We start from the raw sequence: 20,743 nt of genomic DNA on the forward strand, positions 1-20,743 counted from the left end.
CCTTGTCCCCTGACTGCCCCCTCCTGGGGGGCAGTCAGGGGACAAGGCGTGGGGGGGAGGGTTGGGGGTTCTGAGGGGGCAGGAAGTGGGAGGGAGTGGAAGGGGCAGGGGCAGGGCTAGGACAGGACAGGGGCGGGGCTAGGACAGGGGCGGGGCTAGGGCGGGGCTCCTCCCGTCCTCTTTTTTGATTGTTGAAATATGGTAACCCTACTCTTTCCACTATGAGGGTAGTGCAAATGGCCTCAGTGTAAATGAGGAAGTAGTCCTGTAATCTTAAAAAAGTGAACATTTCAAATCAAAAGTTAAATAAAAGATACATGGAGTAACATTACACAGGATTTGCAAGATGGAGTGAGTTATAGTTTTGATAGGTAATTAAACTGCCAAATATTATACCTAAATTATTACATATGTGCTATGTACTACTGAGAACCTTAACCTTCTCATTTCCCAACTTTTGAAGTTAGAACTGTATTAATATAAGCCCTCTTCCCCCAATTACATACACCAGAGGTTCTCAACCTCTCTCTTTCTGAGACCCCCCAACATGCTCTAAAAACTCCATGGCCCACCTGTGCCTCGACTAATTTTCTGCATATAAAACAAGGACTGGCATCAGGAGATAGCAAGCAGTGTAACTGCCTCGGGCCCCATGCCACAAGGGCCCCCAGGAAGCTAAATTGCTCAGGGTTCATCTTCAATCCCAGGTGGAAGGGCTCAGGGCCCCGGGCTTTAGCCCCCTGCGGTGGGACATCAGCTTTCTGCCCTGGGCCCCAGCAAATCTAACACTGGCCCTGCTCTGCAGCCCCCCTGAAACCTCCCAGGGGGCCCCTAATTGAGAACCACTGACATACGCAATATATATCGTATACACCAAACAGGTTAGAAAGATTTTTCCTGATCTTTTCCATCCTACTGTCCCATTCACCCATGCCCAAACACACATACAGAGTGCTAGACCAACAGCCGGGAAAAGATGGAAAAATCTCCATTCTCACACTAGTAAATTCCAGTTATCAGTATGTATACTAAGTCTTGTGCTACTGAGTAAACTGTGAATTTCTTCAAACCTTAAAGGGGCTGGTAGATGGGAGTAGGAGAGTCAAGCCAGAACCTTATTCTATCATGGCTTGACACAAGAGAAAATTAACATTCTGAGCTGAACTAACTGAAAACTTTTAAAAATTATAAACAAATAATTTAGCTGTATTTTCAGTAAGCTCAATAGAATGCACACTAAGGATGTTTACTTCAAATTTCATACAATTCCATTTGTATATAGTTTTGACATCTGTTGCTAATGATATCAAATTATTGATTGTTCACTTTCTTATATTTATTTAAACATTAACTATATACTCTGCAACCTGATGCTTGTCTTCATTTTATTCCAGAGGACTTTTTTATTTTTGCATTGCTTTAGTCATATTTACTTTGATCTTCCAGAGTGTATAATTATTTTACTGTTTATTTATTTCTATGAGAAAGGAAAAAAGTTTGACCTAGGAGATCTATCTATATGTGGCAATTTGTAACAGAATCACATAGCTTATGTTTAGGAAATCATGGTTTTGATTAAGAAGCAACCATTTAGTTCCCACTGTTTTATTAAAACAGACATTAGCAGATAATAGGAAACACATTTAAATACCATAGACTGCATTTAGTTTGCGACGTCAATAGTAATTTAGAAGCCCCTTTCTATTTTGCATTTACCACAGTGCATGTGATTTTTTTGTTTTTTTGCTTGTTTGGGGTTTTTTGTTTTTGTTTTTTTTTTTAAATTCTATTCACCAAATCTGGCCTTGGATATGCGTGTACTGGTCCCAATGCCTCAGAGTGATATCCAAGGGCAAAATTTGACCCTAAATGCTAACTGTTGCTTATATCCAGTTTTTTAAAAACACAAAACTTTTTACTTTTTATTAAAAGGAATGTGTGGAGATTTATATTCAAAAACTCACTCATTTCACATATGAAATAAGTTCTACTGTACAAACCACTAACTGTGAAGTAGAAATGAAATCATAACAAAGAAATGGAGATGTGAAATTAAAAGCACCAAACTAAGTGCAGGAATCTTCCCTCTCAGAGGGTGCTAGAGATTATTGCAATGAAGTTACATAGCTATTTATTTTCCATACCCAACTGTACCTGTCATGGATCTTTGTTTTCCCTCCCACTCGTTTGGTTGATGAATCAACACCACTTGAACTGTTTTACAGCAGCTTGTGTTTACTTCACACATACCTTAACCTTCTCTTTTCTCCTCCTACTAACACACACATATTCTTCCAAACAGCAACGACTAGCTGAATCTCTTTAAATAGTGCACATACACTGTTATCTGGCAAACTCTTCAGGTTTGGATCCTTGACCTCTTGATTGAAATCAAGGTCTCGCTCTGCTTTTACTGCACTTAACGATTTAACTGTGCACTTACTAACTAAAAAAAAGAAAGAGCTTGAAGAACTGAATGCTCTAAGAAAGGAAGAAAGTGGAAGATGCGGGGTGCTAGAAACACTTGGGAGTCTGAAGTGGCAACACTGAGAACCACTACAGTTAAGGGTTTCCAGTGCCTTTGGAGCTGGCATTACACCCTAGCCTGATGAAATAGCAAGCCCATAGCTTTTCTCCTGCAACAGCGAGTAAAAGCGATCTACTAAATGACCTTGACGCTGTTTGATTCCTTTGATTTGTTTCAGCCAAGAGCACTTAAAAAAAAAAATCTTTTTACTAAGTGTCATTTAGAGAAAAGAAAACACTTCTGAGTCACACGATGGTGATTTAGAGTGAGAAGGAACTATTCAATTCGTCCTACACAATGGTAAATATTAACGACATAGTAAATGTCTAAATCAAAATTTGCAGATGACCCCCGTGTAATTTTACAAGAGGAGATGTGTATCTTAATTTTCTTACGTACTTAATTTACACTTTTACTTCAGTTATTTTAATCTCCTTCACAGCCATTTTTAACCTAAAACATAATCGCTCTTTCTAGGGCAAATATAACTGCTGCACACAATTGAGCTCTGATTTTTATAGGTATATCTTCCATACTCCATGCACACATGTAACCACGCTACAGTTAATGGGAAATAGACATATACATCAAAGGGAAAACAGATCCCTCAGTGTTTGCCCTGATATCTTATGCAAGATACAAATATTCTCAATTCTAAAAGAAGCTTCCTTATTACATTACTATGATGGGTTTATATTTTGCCTTAAATGAATTAATGAGCAGCCTTCCACATCCTATATGCTCTACTTTTTAAAAGAAAAAAAACTGCAGACACTTTTTTAAACATTTGAGTTTCATGAATAAGTGTACATTTGGTATATTCACTTCTCAAGACGTTATGGGCACCATAATGGAGTCCCGACCCAAGATTTGTGAATCTGACACATGCCCTTATGGCTGGTGAAAAAAAGTCTTGAGCTTCTGGTGCAAGTCATGCCTGAAATAGCCAAGGCATTCCAATTCAGGGAAGGAATCTTCTCTTCCAGAGACTGACACTGAAGAAACCCTCCCTCTTTGATACATTGGTTCACGCCAACTACTGCTCGGGGTCAAACGTTCTGTTTCTGAGCAAGCTCATAGAGAATCTAGTCACAGGTCAATTACAAACATCTAATTTAAACTAATATGCTAGTCCCCAAAATCTGGATTCAGGCCAGGCCATGATCAGAAACAGCTTTAGTGCCACCGATGATCTCCTGCAATAAATGGATGGTGAGCAGACATCGATTCTCATCTTCTTTGACCCGTCTGCAACATTTGTCACTGTTGACTATGAGATACTGCTGTCTCGAGGGATGGCAGAGGTCCACTGGAATGTGCTAAAATAGTTAAAGTCCTTCCTGGAGGGACATGTCCAAACCATATTGATGGGAAACTATGCCTCCACCACTAGACCCCTCATTTGTTGAGTCCCCCAAGGATCAATTCTTTCTCCATTCCTTTTCAACATCTACATGCAGCCAGTAGGTGAAATGAACACATGACACAGACTTAAGTGCGAGAAATATGTAATGACATAGAGCTTTATCTTTCCTATACGAAATCTGAACATAAGAATGCCAATGCATTGGCTGTCAGACTAATGATCCCTCAAGCCACATATCCTGTCTTCCGACAATGACCAGTACCAGATGCTTCAGTGGGAATGAAGAGGACATGATCCATCGAGTGATCTATCCCCTATCATCCACTCCCAGCTTCTTGCAGATGTAGGTTCAGGGACACACAAAGCATGGAGTTGAGTCATTGACCATCTTGGCTAATAGACATTGGACCTATCCTCCATGAACTTATCTAATTCTTTTGTGAACCCAGTTATACTTTTAGCCTTCTCAACATCCCTGGCCATAAGTTCCACAGATTGACTGTGCATTGTGTGAAGAAGTTCTTATATATGTTTGTTTTAAACCTGCTGCCTATTCATTTCACTGGGTGATCCCTAGTTCTTGTGTCTTGTGAAGGAGTAAACGACACTTCCTTATTCACTTTCTCCACACCATTCATGATTTTACACACCTCTAACATATCCCCCCTTAGTCATATCTTTTCTAAGCTGAACACTGTTTCTAACCTCTCCTCGTACAGAAGTTGTTCCATACCCCTAATCATTTATGTTGTCCTCTGAACCTTTTCCAATTCTAATGGATCTTTTCTGAGGTGGCATGACCAGAAATGCATGCAGTATTCAACGTGTGGGCGTACAATGAATTTATATAGTGGCATTGTGATATTTTCAGTCTTATTACCTATCCCTTCCCAAAGGGTTCCTAACATTGTTAGCTTTTTCTGACTGCTGCTGCACATTGAGCAGATGTTTTTAAGAGAACTATCCATGATGACTCTAAGGTCTCTTTCCTGCATGGTAACAGCTCATTTAGATTCCATCATTTTGTATGTATAGCTAGGATGATTTTTTCCCAATGTGCAGTACTTTGAATTCATCAACACTGAATTTCATCTGCCATTTTGTCACCCACTCAGTTTAGTGAGATTCCTTTGTAACTCTTCGCAGTCAGTTTTGGACTTAAATGTCTTGAATAATTTTTTATTGTCTGCAAACTTTGTCACCTCACTATTCACCCCCTTTTCCAGATTATTTATGAATATGTTGAACAGCACAATTTCCAGTACAGATCCTTGGAGGATCCCATTATTTACCTCTCTCCGTTATGAAAACTGACCATTTATTCCTACCCTTTGCTTCCTATCTTTTAACCAGCTACTGTGTTACCAGTTACTCACCCACCATCTAGACTAAAATAATGTGATATAACTGGACAGGAAGCTATCAGACCTTATGAAACTCCAACTAAAACAAAACACTGCAATGCATCTTCTTAGCAACCACAAGCTATCATGAGCACATCAAACTTGTCCTCTGCTCTCTCCACTGGCTTCCCAAAGAATATCAAGTCAAATTTAAGGTCTAAGATCTTATCTTCATGGTGCTCAATGGCCTGAACCCAGCATATCTAAAAGAGACTCAAGTTCTGAGACGAAGATTCTGGCCAACAACTCCACTCTTCAGGCAAAATAGAACTTTCTGCCATAACAGCAAATCTTGTCTGTGCAGAAGACAGCGTACTCAGGGTCCGAGACTGCGGAACAAACAACCATCACAAACCTCACCACCTCCCCCTTCAAATACAAGGCACACTTCTTCAGCCATACTTTGTCTAACACAAATACATAGCAGCATGTGTATTTAAAACAGAACTCTACCAAAACAAAACATTGCATTGTATACACAATTCTCCCCCTGAGGAAAGGACTAGAGAAAGAACAAATTACACATGACAGATGTTAGTAACATCACTTAATGTGCTGCTGGAAGACACTCAGGCATTATGGCAATGAGGGCATTATAAGAACCTACACAGAATAATGTTCCTGTATGAGACATTAGTATTTCACCAGCTAACAGAATTCCATTCCATATAATAAAAATAATGGGCCATTTTCAGTTTGGTATAAGTGGGAATAGTTGGGATGAATTTAGCCCAGTGCCTCCAAGAAACTTGGTCTCAAATGCACCGCTGCTACCTAAATTCCAGATGATGTGACATGGCAGGAATGCCAATACACTTAACCATATTTAAACAGAAAGCGAGGACACATTTAACTTAGGAAGACAGGTTTTTAGTTTTCATAAATAAAATACGATGAAGGTGATTTACTTAGCAATTTAACTTTTCAATCCAGATCTTCTATAGCAGATTTTTTTTTCCAAGATGTTTTAGTTTTCTTACACACACGGTTGATCTTTTCAATGCAATTACAATCTAAAATGTGATGTAACTAGCATGTTTTCTTTAAAAATCTTTTCTTTCACACCATCCTTGTTCTTAAGTCATTGGATTTAATTTCCAGTGTGCTACAGCTGTGCCCTCTTTGCAGACAAATTCACTAACATTATTAAGGCTTATCATCACCCTCACTTAAAACAAAATTTCAAACAGTCAAACACAGTTCATTGGCTTGGAAATTAACAATAACTGAAGTTAATTTACCTTTAATCTTCTTGTACTTTTTATACCATCTCCCAAACTCCTGGCACTTGGTTGCTGATACATTGGCATAGTATGTGCTATTTACAATGGATGAAATCATACTCTGGAAGTAGAGGAAGACAGAAAGTGTGTTACAAAAAACAATTAAAACTCTTTTCCAGAGATCGTCAACGACACACAAGCTCACATTGATCACCCAAAACCTGCCTTCAAAACCTAACGCAGTCACTGTGAAGGACTCAAAATTGGCTGTATTTTCCACTCTACATCCCCAGACATGATTACTCTGGTTCACTAGTAATGCAAAAAAGATGCTGTGTGAACCAAGATTCCTGTCTCCAGCTCCCACTGACTTGTCACTTTAATTTATGCTTGTGATGTCACAGAATCTTCATACTAAAAGCATAACTACAGGCAGTGACACGTTGGGGGACACACACATTAGTCGCAAGGGGTAAGAACAACTGTGATTTAGGAACCAGATTCTAAAGGTAAGATTAGCATGCATAATCCAAATAATGGTTTTCAGATGCTTCTGATCTGCTTTCAACTGCAACAAGACCACACAGCCAAGAACTGGAGAACATCCGTGCTACTCGCTGCAGAACAACAGTTAGGTAAATAAGTTAAATTAATATAATTTATAGAAACGTGCGATTAGCTCTTGTGTGAAAAATCACTCAACAGAAAAATTAACAGTGCTATTCAGAGCGGATTAAACTAAATACAGTACAGTTTCAAAGTAAGCAAGGGCCACAACAAAACATGGTATAGCTGAAAGATTCAAAGTGCTTCACCACCATCCCCACCCTTTGCAGGTATCCTCTGGCAACTACCGCTACAAAACAACTGGAAGAAGATAGTAGGTAGAGTTGCTCTGCAGCACCTGACACACACAAAAATATTTTACATTTGGGGCACTTTTGTCCATATGGTGGAAAATAGTTTTGTTACTGGTAGTTATCTCCATTTTATAGAGTAAATAATTGTTAATAACTTTTAAATTCTTCCAGAGCTGAATCATTGCATTATGTGTATATCTACATTTATACAAAGATATATAGATCTATACACACACACACTCACTCTAAAGCCCAAGAAATTTAACAAGAGGTATGAGTCAAAGCACCCTTTCTTGAAATCACATTTTTATGCCTGCAGTCATGCCAGGGTTCAGAGAAATATTGGCACCTGTTATGACACTTCTGCACAGTAGAAGAGATTAAAGAGATAGCATGACCTCAAAGCAATGGCAAGCTATTTACCACGGGTTCCAACTCTGGCACACAGGCCTCTCTAGGCTCATGTGTGAAATGGGGTCTTATCCATAGCTGTTAAACTACTAGCTAGGCTCACTTCTGGCTTACTCGCTTTTACAGTGCTTTAAAAAAAAAAAAAAAACACCCTTTTCAAGATCAATTATGCATTTATTCAGCCCAGTCTGCTACTCTGTTGCAACCCCAAAAGATGCCAGTTTTCCTGACCTCTTGAGTTTTGGGGGTTTTAGGAGGCTGAGAAGAATTTACTTTAGAGAGTCTTAATGAAGATTGGACTGTACAGATTAGTTTCAGTCTTTGAGGCATGAATTCACTTTAAACACAGACAGGGCCGGCTCTAACTTTTTTGCTGCCCCAAGCAGCAAAAAAAAACGCTGCGCCGCCGGAACCCCTCCCCCCGAGAACTGTGCCCCGCGCCGCCACCCCGCCGAGCACCGTGCCGCTGGAGCCCGCCCCCCCATGCGCCGCGCCCCACGCCGCCAGAACCCCCCCCCGAGAGCTGCGCCCCGCGCCGCCCCCCCACCGAGTGCCGCGCCGCCGGAGCGCCACCCCCCACGCAGAATGCCACGCCGCGCTGCCCCCCGCCACCCCAAGATTGGCCGCCCCTTACCAGGTGCCGCCCCAAGCATGTGCTTGGTTGCCTGGTGCCTGGAGCCGGCCCTGAACACAGAGGTTCCTCTTCCCTTTCACATTTCCACTTGAATGCCACTAAGCTGCAGTACGGGGGACGCAAAGTAGCTGTGAAATAAGGGCTGGGTTGTTGTTGTTTTTTTTTAATGGATGTTCTAATCGCCAAAACTCAGCTTCAATTTTCTAATTAAAATTCATATTTTGAGACCTACACCTAGTACCATAACAGTCAGCAGCACCACCTTCCTTATGAACCCTTGCTTGTTCTAAAATGTGCCCTGAGGAAACAGGAGCATTTTGAAGGCATAACAGAGTGGAAACTTCAAGCTGGAAGAAGCAGCTCTAAAGAGCTTACTTTTCCAGCAGGTTTTTATTTAAGCTCTCACAGTTCTACAATAAATGGGCATTACTAAGATTGTAGCTGTGATGGTTCTGAGGAAGAAAAATGGGGCAGAAATTCCTCTTCCTACCCCCAGTGGGTGGACAGCTTCATCACATCCACATGGAAAGAAAGCTGGCATCTGCCTGATAACGTATACTAGAACTAGCAAAGGATTCATATAAACAAGATATAAAGTCATAAGTTAAAATAAAAGACGAAAGCTATGGGACGAAAACAAAAACCACCAACCCACAACAAGGAAATGAAGTTTATACAAGTATGCAAAATACATGAACAATACTGGAATGATTAGCACAATACACTTGGAAGACAGAGGTCTCGATGCAAAGATGGAAGTGAAGAAATAATTGGATTTCCTTTCCCGCCAGCCCCACCCCCAATGCCCTGCCTTGGTTAACTGGGATTTATTTGTTTGAACAGCAGCCTTATGCTAAGGGCGGCTAAGCTGCAAATACATAATACACCTAGCAGGAAAAACAGAACAATTGTAAATCAAAGCGAATGATTACACTGCCCATCAGTGGCAATCAGAATCTCCATCTGGGCTGCAAGAAGAGCTCATGTACCAAGAACAAGAGCTGGAGCACAGTCACTGAGAAAAAAAGAAAGCTCCCTGTGCTGCCCCTTTCCACTTCTGTACAGAGGGAAACTCGATGCACTGTGAACACATTAATAAACAGCAGCATTTACTCCGCAGTTTGACTCCTAGGAGACAGCTCTGTAATTTGCTGCTGTCAATAATATATTAACCACAAGGGGGTTGTAATGACATTTCACATTTGGTGTGGTATTTTTTTAAAACTGATTTGGGAAAAGGAATTGTATTCAAGGCAAATTCAGATAATGGCAATAGACAGCTCCTATGCAACCTTCCACTGTATCTTTTACATTTTGGGAGCCACGACAACAGAGGTTACAACTTTTTGTGGTTCTAATGCAAGAAGTGCATTCATTATGGTCCAGCCTCCGGAGTCCATTGCCATTCAGCAAATCACTTAAGCACATGCTTAAAGGTAAGTGTGTGCAAATGCCTTGCTGAATTAGAACCCACAAAAGCACGTCTCTGTACCTTTATTCTCTGGATAATCACCAGGATAGAAATTCTTTCTCCTACAGTTCTGCCATCAGTAATCTTGCTAATGTATGTCAGGATGAGTTTATAGAGAGGTAAGCCAACTGCCACATTCCCATATGGAAACTGATGGAAAACATCCCTAAACAGTGAATGAATGCCACCACGTAACATGGCTCACCATTCAGTTATACTGGATAGTGTTACAGGTCAGGTGCACTGGGACATACAGAATTGAAGACCAGTCTTCCTCCACCTGAGAGCTGCAGGTAACTCATCTAATTCCACTTCTTGAAATGTAATTTTTATACGCTAGTTTTGCTACCATCTGCCAAAGAGCCCCAACCTACATGCTGGAACCCTTGCTAGTCAATCAGATTTCTCCTTTTGCAGTTCCCTTCTTATTCAACACATCCACTCCTGTATTCAGAGTCACTTCAGTAAGTAATGTGGGTTAAACTGCTTTTCTACTCCTGTTAGCTCTGCAGCTATGGGAAGCTGAGAGATTCTATTCTGGACAGTACCAGCCGCAGGACCTAACTCTAACCTGTATCTTTTTGGGGTGACATAGATCTAATGGAGGACCAAATTTGGCCTACAGAATTTCTATCACCGGTTGTGACATATCATCATCAAAGATCCTTGATTTATGAATATGGGGTTGAGTTTGTGGTGATCATAGCTAAAAACAATATTTTTTTAATTTATAAGTTAGCAAATTTGATATGAACACTCTAAAGACCTAATAACCACAAGATCATTTTTACTATCTACTTTAATCAGAGATTTTCTGTTCCTGATATAAAATGCAGATGGTGTGGGTTACATCATTCTATTATACAACAGAACACCTTCATGTTGGAATGTGTATACTCAAGTTTGTTTTGCTTGGCTGTCTCTAACCTATAAGTTGAAGGTAGGCAGCAACAGGAGGACAACATTCAGATTGGTGTTAGCAAATGAACTGAGTTTTTTGGAGGGAAGGGGGAAGAGGTTAACTATAAAAGATATTTTCCATGTTTTTAAAAGACAATATAAAGCAATATATTAACAGCTCTACCTCTGTTCTAGTGAAGTTTTTTGTCAGGTAATATGAATCACTGGATGTTGGCTTTTTTGGTGGTGCAGAGGGGTGCTCAGCTAACCTTGCCAACTTTATACAAGTCTTTATGTAAGAAATTTGAACGAGAGCTCAGTTTCATTAGGGGTCTGAACTATGGTTGTGTCTTCACTGCAAGTGACAAAGTTGTACTGAATAAAGTTTCTCTCTCTCTATTTACACACACACACACACTTTTGTTATATTTTTCCTAGAAACTGGCACCACCCTGATGAGAGTTATATACCTTTCTTTGTAATCAGAGATTGATGAAAACTGTCCGTGCCCCTAAAGTATGCTGCAGGCTTCTGCCAGTAAGGATAAGCACCTGTTGCAATTAGGGTGCCCAGATGTCCCAATTTTATAGGGACAGTCCCGATTTTTGGGTCTTTTTCTTATATAGGCTCCTATTACCCCCCACCCCCGTCCCAATTTTTCACACTTGCTGTCTGATCACCCTAGTTGCAATACATGGTATTGAGTGGTAGTACAAAATTTGGAGATGATATATATGGAGAATTTGGGGTCCCTTTGAAGTTGAGGTCACAAACCAGCTGATCTCCTTCCAACAACACATTACAAATAATGCACCACAATTAAAGAGTAAAGAGATATTTTCCCAAGTGGATTGGAATTTCTCTTTTTTAATTAAAACCAAAAAGGATTAAACGTTTCTGGAATTTTCTCTTGCAAACACCTTGCTAAACAGTTACTGGCTTTGGATTTTATAAAGCAGATTCCTCTAGTACAGGTCGAAGCACTGACCTGGGAGAGAGGGCATTCTTTGGCTAATGTGCTCTGATTCATCTCTTTAAGCAGTTCCTTTAAGGCATTGCGGACTGTGGCATGGTTCCACTGCTCTGCTGGCAAGTCTTCCAACTTTGAACAACTGTAAAAACAGAAAGCAGAAAAATCAGATGGAAACGTCACCAGCAAGCAAACCTGCTCTCTTCATGCAACCATAAATCTTTGTGAAGACATCCCCACTTTACAGTCCTGTGCTCAGACCTTTCTTTAAAATGCATCTTTTTTTTTACATCCCCATTCCCTCCCAACAAGACATGTGCTGCAACTAAGAGAATTACAGCACATGCCAGAAATCCTAGCTAAGCCTCCATAAGTGATGTAACATGTGTGCCTAGCCATTTCCTTTGGGGCCTGAAGGAGTGCAAAGTGCTCTGCTTAATGCAGGCCACACAAATGACTGGGAAAGGCTGCCTCTTAGGCACAAATAGATGCTCCTGCTGGAATAGAAAAAAAAAATTACACAACACGGTTAAGTAGTGAGAGATGCCCCCATTCTGGAGGGCCAAGGCTTTGGTCTAAAACAGAATTCTGTTCTACATTGGTATATATCCTGCCCTCACCACCATAGTATCTGAGTACCTTCCAGCAATGCATTACCCAACGTGACTAAGGTCTGTCACGGATGGTCACTCTCATTCTCTCCGCTTGTGGGGAATTGCGTGTGTTTTTGTCGTGTTCTGTTTTGGGAAGGTTTCGTTTCAGGTGCATTTGATTGTTGTAAGGTTGTTTGATTTTTTTTTTTTTTAAGTACGCACACTCTATGTTTGTATTAGGAGTAGGCAAGGTCAAAGAAGTGTGCCTTGCAATCAGTGAGGAAGGCGGGGAGGTTTGTGACAATTCTTTGTTCCTGGGGGACTTTGTTTCAGTCTCAGACTGATCCATGAAACTGTTCGGTCTCCTGCACAGATCAGCTTTACTCTTATGCTAGAAAGTGCCTTTCTGCCTGAGGAGGGGAGCTGTTGACCAGAGTCTTCATCTCAGAATTTGAGGCTCTTTCAGATATGCTGGGCCCAGGCCATTGACCACCCCGATGATAAGGGCCAAGACCTTACAATTGACTTAATAATCTTTGGGAGGCCAGTGCAGAGAGCAGAGGGTGGGTATGATGCTCTCACAGTAGCCCATGTTGCTGAGGAGATGCACTGTAGCATTCTGTACTAGCTGGAGTTTCCCAAGGGCTGATGGCTTCCTGCCCAGGTATATCACATTACTGTAGTCCAGCCAAGAGGTGACAAAGGTGTGTGAGTAATTAAGGCCAGGTCTCTATCCATCAGGAGGGAAGAGAGGCAACTGGAGATGACAGAGTGTTATTCATAAAAGCTGCTATGTGATAGGTTGGTATTGGCAAAGAATCCAAGAGTGCTCCTAAACTACAGACTGAATTGACCAATTGTGGGCACATGACTTCGATCAAGGAGACTTAGTTGGAGACACTTTCCTCTGCTTATCAGCACACCTTCTGCCTTGCTCAGGTTCAGTTTCAGCCTGCTATTCTTCATCCATGAGCTGATCTCCTCCAAGCATTGGGGCATCCTGGTAGTCATGGTGTGATCGTATGTGCCGAAGGACAGATAGAGCTGTGTGTCATCTGCATACTGTTGGTACCTGAATGCATGCTTGTGACATTATTCACAATGCTATCTGACCATTTCACCTAGCTGCTGCATGTAGATGTTGAAAAGGACTGGAGAGAGAACTGATCTTTGTGGGACTCCACAGATGAAGGGTTTAGTGGGAGAGGTGCAGTTTCCCATCACTATTCATTGGGTGTGTTCCTCCAGAAAATATTTTAACACGTTACCCAGGACTCCGGCCACCTCTCAGGCAAGACAGCAGTATCTTATGGTCAACAGTGTCAAATTTTGCAGAGAGGTCAAGGAGGAGGAGAATGGATGTTTGCCCCATTGAGAGCAGTGCCATCAGTGGCATTAAAGCTGTTTCAATACCATGTCCTGGCCTGAATCCAGATTATGCCTGGTCTAGTATATTAGCTTCAATTAGAAGAGTTTGTAGTTGGCCTGTGGCTAGCTTCTCTGTGAGTTTGCTGGGTAACAAAAGATTTTATACTGAACAATAGTTGGCCAGAACTGAGCTATTAAGAGGGCAGATTTCTTCAGTGTCAGTCTCATTACTGCACGTTTGAATCAGGAAGAGAAAGTTCCTTCCCTGAATTAAGTTTTGGCTATTTCAGTGGTTAAGTGAACCAGTTGCTCATGGACTTTTTTTCCTCAGCCAAGAAGGGCATATGTCAGATTCATAGTTCTGGGGTGGATATTCATTTAGGGTGTTTAGTTATTCTTAAGGGGAGAAAAATATTGCCATTGATTAAGTAAGCGAGGTGGAAAATATGCAGTGCCATAAGTTTCAAAGTACTCGGCAGCCCCGGTGTAATGCAGAGAGTCAACCCAACCATGCAGTGCCAATTTCATACATGCACACAAAGTGCAGCAGGACCCTCTGTTGTTTTGCAGGAGGTTTTTGCAATGGGATTTAACTGATGGTGCTCGGATACGACAGCCATGAGACTCCTAATTATGATAAAGTTAGAATGAACCTTTTCATATGGGCAAGTTATTTCATAATAATCCACTATTTCTTACTCCTTCTTCTAAAGCATCCTGATCACTGGACTATGGCAGATGGGCCAACTGTCTGATCTAGTGAGGTACATCTGAGGGTTAAACAGAGTTTCTTAAGAACTGGGTGGGCGCTTTGCTTAGGCCATCTGTAGAATTCTCCACCCTTTTCAGTGAACAGCCCAGTAGTCTCCATATTCTTTAAATTGCCAGGAGGGAGAAAGAGAAAAAAATATATAAAATAAAAAGAGTGTGCAGAATTGTTAGACAGCAGCTACCACTCTGTCCATCAGATGTTCTAGAGTAGGAAATAGTTTAAATTACCAGATGGCGCAGTAGAGGCAGGCTCTCCCCACCCTGCTAGGATTGGCCACTGGAGACAAAAGAGAAGGCAACAAGCTCTCTGGGCCATTCTGTCTGAGCCACAGTTAGCAGAAAGTCTAGACCCTCATAACCCGAATCCTGGAAACAGATGAGGTGTTTATTTTTCATATACAATGTGCTAAGCATTTAATCAGACCTAGAGGACCCATTAAATTAAGAGTTGTGGAAAGTTTCCCTTTAAAGGCTTCATATCCCTCATGATTGATGGAGTCCCCCCACCCACCTACCCACCCGCCCCACTCCTGCCCCCACCACACCATCGTGGCTTTACTGCTTCAGAAAATAAAATGTAAAAACAGTTGGAAGGTTGACCGAGAAAGCTGCATCGTGAAGCACCCTTCCGTTCGTTTTCCTTTTCATTTCATCAAAAGCCCAGAAATTAATGAAGACAGGATGTGCTAATCTCTGTAGTAATGCTGTGATCAATGGAGCAGCTCAGAGAATAGAGGAGGACAGATGTTCAGAAACACCCACCTTTGTAATTGGATTTTCAATGTCACAACATGATAGACATCTTGTAGCATGTCGGCTACTGTCGCATCTGGTGCATCGGTCACATAACTGAGGGGCAGAGGGTTCCACCTCCCAAGTTTGATTATTCCTGGAAAGAAAAATAGAATACACATCTATCAACTGTTTATGAAACCTTTTGATTATTTGGTTGGTCAGGGTGTTCAGAACCCGCCCTGAGATTTATTGCAATTCTGAACACAAAAGCTATTTCTTTCTGACAATTGAGCCTAACTAAGTGGAGGGGAAGGAATATATTTTGAATTGTAAACAGAGAGCTGTTTACATCTTCGTGTTTCTTGAATTATGATAGAGAAGCAAAGGATGCGTCCCCACACACAGCATCACCTTTCCTCATCCCACTAAAGCCTGCACTTTCTAAGTTAAGACAAGCTTTAAATACCCTGTGCTCCTGATTTCAAAGCCTGCACAACCCTTAAGTCAATAAAAGATTCGGTTTTGAATTGAACAAGAAAATTCCTGTGTGTGGGCTCAGCACACAGTTCCATCCTGACTGTGGTGTGATTCCCAGTACAAATAGCATTTGAAATCGATGAAGAAGTTAGAGTTCACTCCCAGATCTGCGTTTCACCAGGCAGATGGTTGCTTTCTTTGGCAAAAAGTAACAGCGCTGTACTTGACCACAGATTGAAAATAGCACAGCTGTCTTCCAGGTCCCTGTTTATACCTCTGCTCCTTCAGTAACAGCAGCAACACCCTTTCTAGATTGGCTTGTTGCAAGAGACTGAGTTTGCATGTGATAGTGTAAACTCTTTAGTGCAGAAGACGTCCCTTCTTTTAAATGTTTATATAGTGCCTAGCACACCCTGGGCACTAACAGAAACCATTACTAATTATTAGAAAGGATGGACTTCCAGGGAAGCTCAGAAAACAGAGAGACTTTAGGAATATAATGAGGCACGGTGCTGCCTTGTATGGGTACACAGCATAGTGGGCAGATGTCTGCTGTTCTGCTTCACTCCATCTCCTCAGCTGTGTTACTGGCTTCCTCTTTGTTTAATCTGCTTATCATCTCTGAGCCCAGTCCTTGAAGGTACCAAACACCCTTGTTCCCACTTAAACTGACAGTGCTCGGGACCTGGTCTTTGGCCCGTTCACACACATTCAAGGCTCCAGAAGAGATCAACAAGGCAATCTGCGAATATTATCAAAAGCAACACAGAGATGACTGTTCACAGCGCTATTACCTGGTGACACCACACTATTGCATATCTATCTGCGAGCTCTCATAATAATCGAACACTAGTGCTTCTAAATGGAAAGCAACAGCTCATGACAACCCGGCCTATCAAGAAAACTCATCAGAAATCTTCTGAGGTGATATCATGATGCTAAAATTAACGCAGTTCCCCACATGCACCATTTTACCAACGCTGATGATAGCCAAATCTAAACTTTGAGTTGCATCTAGACTTATCAAAGCTTCTGTAAAGATGGTTATGAGACAGCAAATCAATGGCTTTGTGAAAATGGTAGCACAATGGTCTCCTTTACTGCATGAGATACTTGGCACAGTGCTAATACTATAATATTTTCTCTGTTTCTGCATAACACTGGTAGGATAATTTTGGTACAACTACTCTCCCCACTTGTAGCATTTCAATACGTGCATATAGATTTCTTGGGAAATAGATCTTCAAATAGTTCACAGTGTATTCCATTACCATGTACAGTCCCTGAGAGGGAAGCTGGAGTAGACCATTCTCTTTGCTAGTTTGAAGTCTCAATATGACACTCTGGTATAGACTCAGTAACATTTCAAGAGTAGGTTATGAAGCTTTTGGTAAGGGTAGAATCTCGTCCAAGACAAAGTTAATAATTGTTGCTTGACATCCAATGCTTGAAAGTGGGGCATACATGGAACAAAAACATTTAAATGATGCACTGTTTCAGTATTAAGATTTAACAATCTGGTGCTGAATATGCTGCAGTATAAATAGTGCCTGGACTCGGATCCAGTGAAGTAACACACAGCACTCATTCACAGTATCATATGTCTCCAGAGCTGGCTCCTCAAGCCATATTCCACTTGCCAAGAAAAGCTGTTTTTTCTGAAGGGGATAGTTTACTTAATGTTATCTCTGGTGACAATGAGACGTGCACATAGTACAGCATACATTAGTCGTGAAATGAGCATCAAGGGTCCACTGAGTGAAATACATTTTAGAGAAACAGTTTAGCTGCCAACTTCCCTTGCCCCTTCTAACTATGTAATAATATAATGCAAAGTCACCTGAAAAATCCAGAAATCTATATCAGCCTCGCAGAACACTGGGCTTACTATTTTTAATCACTTCAAGTTTCCATATAACTGAAAAAATAAGCATCATGTGTGCTCTATAAGTCACATCTACATTGGTCACATTTTACAAGTGGCTTTATTCTTCATTCAGTTATAGGAACCTCTGTGAGAGAACACCGTCTCTAAGTGTTTGGTGCTGACAGCACTGGAGAGAGACAAAGAGGCAGTAGAGGTCACTGGAGTTAGCGAGTTGTTGTCCCAATCTGGAAAGTTCAAAGCAAAACCACAGGCCAAAGCATCATGGGAAATACTATATAAATCGCTTTACAGGAAATGTCTGCTACTACTGGTAGTTAGATAGATTTTTTATCCTTCTCTACAGTTGGAAAGGAAACTGTTTTGGCTGGAATTAGACAAACACAGGTGTTACCATAATGCTTGGGCACGTTAACACCTACTGTGAGTCCTTTACACCTTGTTACAGCACCGCTGATGCACGCTATTTTTTTAGCCAGTGTGATGTGACGGGTGAAATTTAAAAATATATATATTGAGTTAGTCCCTAGGCTAGCCAGAAGCCATGATTTCCATGCTGCGCTTCAGCATGCTCCACAGGGGGTTTCGTTCATGGCACTGTAGCTGCATTTAAGGCACCTGTTGTGCTGCAGATAGGATGTTGGTGCCAGCTTGTTTAAGCATGCCAGTTCTCTTTCCCCCAAATAACTTTCCATCAGGATTTGAGCAGTACATATAGTCATAGTTTGGCTAGAGGTTCCCTTCTCATTTGTTACCACTCTCAAGGTGTTTTTAATGCGACATTCATGATAGGTGAACACCAGGATAGCTAGGCATCATCTTCCTAGATACACACCTTAATGGCCTAATTTCCAATTTTTAAGGTTGTGGTCTTTAATTATGCAACTTCACTTGTATTGTATAGTGTTTTTATCTTGTATTGAGCCCGAAGGGTATGTCTACCCTGCAATTAAACCCTTGCAGCTGGCATGGGTCAGCTGACTCCGGCTCATGGGCTCAGGCTCCAAGGCTGTAAAATTGCAGTGTAGATGTTTGGGCTCAGGCTGGAGACCAAGCTCTGGGATCCCACAAAACAGGAGGGTCCCAGAGCCCGGGCTCTAGCCGGAGCCTGAACGTCTACCCTGCAATTTTACAGTCCCACAATGTGAAGCCTGTCAGTTGACAAGGACCAGCCGAGAGTGTGTTTAATTGCAGCGGAGACACCCTCCAAGACTTGGAGAGAGTGTGAGAATCAGTGAGGCACTTTATAAATGATTACTGAACAAATACTCTATTTTAAACAGGAACAACATTCCTCCTTCCTTAATACTGTTTGAGGAAGAGATGCAGCAGAATTCTGAAGAAATCTGTTGGCTGATCCTTTTACGACTTCACAACCTTTTTCCATTAACTAATTCAATCACTCATTCACAAACCAATGACCCCTTTGGGGCTCTTTTTGTGGAGATTGGCAAACAGTGCACAAACACTAATTGCCAGGAGTTTATTCACTAAGTTACTAGGTCAAGCTGAGGAGATTTTGAGGCCTTGTCTACACAGAGGAACCACCTGTGTTCCGGAACAGCCTTCAAAAACTGATCTTGAAATGTGAAACGGCCTGTTTGAGGGGGCAAAAAAAAAAAAATATCTTTTAAATGGTTTTGTTTGAAGAACATTTTTCAACAACTGCTTTTAAGAAGTTATTCTCCCTCCACTCTGCCTGGCTGAGGGCAGGTCTACACTATGGCAGGGATCGATGCTCTGAGATCGATCCACCGGTGATCGATTTAGCAGGTCTAGTAAAGACCCGCCAAATCAGCTGCAGATCACTCTCCAGTTAATGCCCGTACTCTACCCCCGACAAGAAGAGTAAGGTAAGTCGACGGGAGATTTTTTTCCAGTGTAGACGCCACAGTAACTCGACCTAAGGTACATCGAGTTGCGTAGCGTGGGTCGACTTGCTACGGTAGTGTAGACATAGCCTCAGATGTGTTAGCTGGAGCATTTTCAAGATTAGCTCCTGAAAACCATTGCCCTCTGTAGACAGGCCCTCTCATAAGCTTGATTTTCAAAAATGTTGCCATCTGTCACTGAACAAGGTTGATTACTGATCAGCGTAGCAGACTGAAGAACAGGATATGCAGCCTCGTTTTAAATTTGCATATCTCCTTTCACTCAGAAAGATCCCAAAATACTTTAAAACTGCATATATCAAGGACTACTGAAAATGCAGCCACTTGTAGAGGAGGAGGTGCCAACCAAGTGACCCTCTGTGGATGGAGTGGAAATCTTGGCTAGACACTTGGTGCTTGACAAGCATGCTTAGAGAAAGAGAATTACAGGAAGTTTAATGTGCTCAGTTTTTAAGGTCTCATCCAAAAGATTCACACCTGCCTTGGATTTCAACGTATTTAACTCACAAGACAATGAAGGACTGACTCAATGCTATTAGGATTTGAACTTGTGAATGTGTCTAGACGTTTCAAAAGTGCATCTTAAATCACTAAGCCACCTTACTAGCTATGGCTTTTCTAGGCTATTTACACAATTAGGGCCAGACCCTGCAACCCTCACTTACATGAATAGTCCTTACTCATGTAAGTACTATCATTGAAATTAATAGAGCTACTCATGCAAGCAAAGATTACTTAGATAAGAGTTGCAGGATCAAACCTTTAAAACTGGAGCACTTCCAAACAGAATGTACAGGCACCATACAACAGAACATCCCTTGTGCTATTGTTAATAGCTTCCTTCACATCTGCCACATTTATTCCCAATTTCCACCTTTTACAGACTATGGACAAACCTGAACAATATTTTTAAAGCATATTTGTAGTAAGTTTGCAAGGGATTAATCTAAACTATTTAAAGCGCTTTACATGCCAAAACAGAGCTTAAAGTCATATGGGTCAAATTAAGAAGATCATATAATTCCCACACACACACAAATTTTTGCAGGTACACAATGAAAATGCAACAATAGTTTAAAAAAAAGTGAAGGGGGAAAAGAATTCAGTATTCCTTGGTTAAAATAAAATAAAATATTTGCTCAGAAAGAAGAATCCTGGTTAATGAACACTGTAAAGGAGGGTATTTATCAATACTAACCATGCAGGTTAGCTGGTGCACAACACCAAACTCTTTCATTTTCTTCAGCATAAACAAAT

The 20,743-nt window shown here is 41.3% G+C and overlaps 1 protein-coding gene across 1 annotated transcript in view; it reads right to left on the minus strand.

Annotated features, from left to right (window-relative positions):
- Nucleotides 1-20,743, minus strand: part of SATB2 (SATB homeobox 2) — a 165,904-nt gene that overhangs the window by 82,787 nt on the left and 62,374 nt on the right. Inside the window, exons 4-6 of the mRNA XM_034786406.1 lie at nucleotides 15,260-15,386; nucleotides 11,784-11,907; nucleotides 6,538-6,640 (exon numbers count right to left, since the gene is read on the minus strand). Of these exons, the coding sequence (XP_034642297.1) occupies nucleotides 6,538-6,640; nucleotides 11,784-11,907; nucleotides 15,260-15,386 (354 nt within the window). The remainder of the gene's footprint in view (nucleotides 1-6,537; nucleotides 6,641-11,783; nucleotides 11,908-15,259; nucleotides 15,387-20,743) is intronic.

The sequence above is a fragment of the Trachemys scripta genome, chromosome 11 (genome assembly GCF_013100865.1).
Source record: "Trachemys scripta elegans isolate TJP31775 chromosome 11, CAS_Tse_1.0, whole genome shotgun sequence".
Lineage (NCBI taxonomy): Eukaryota > Metazoa > Chordata > Testudines > Emydidae > Trachemys > Trachemys scripta.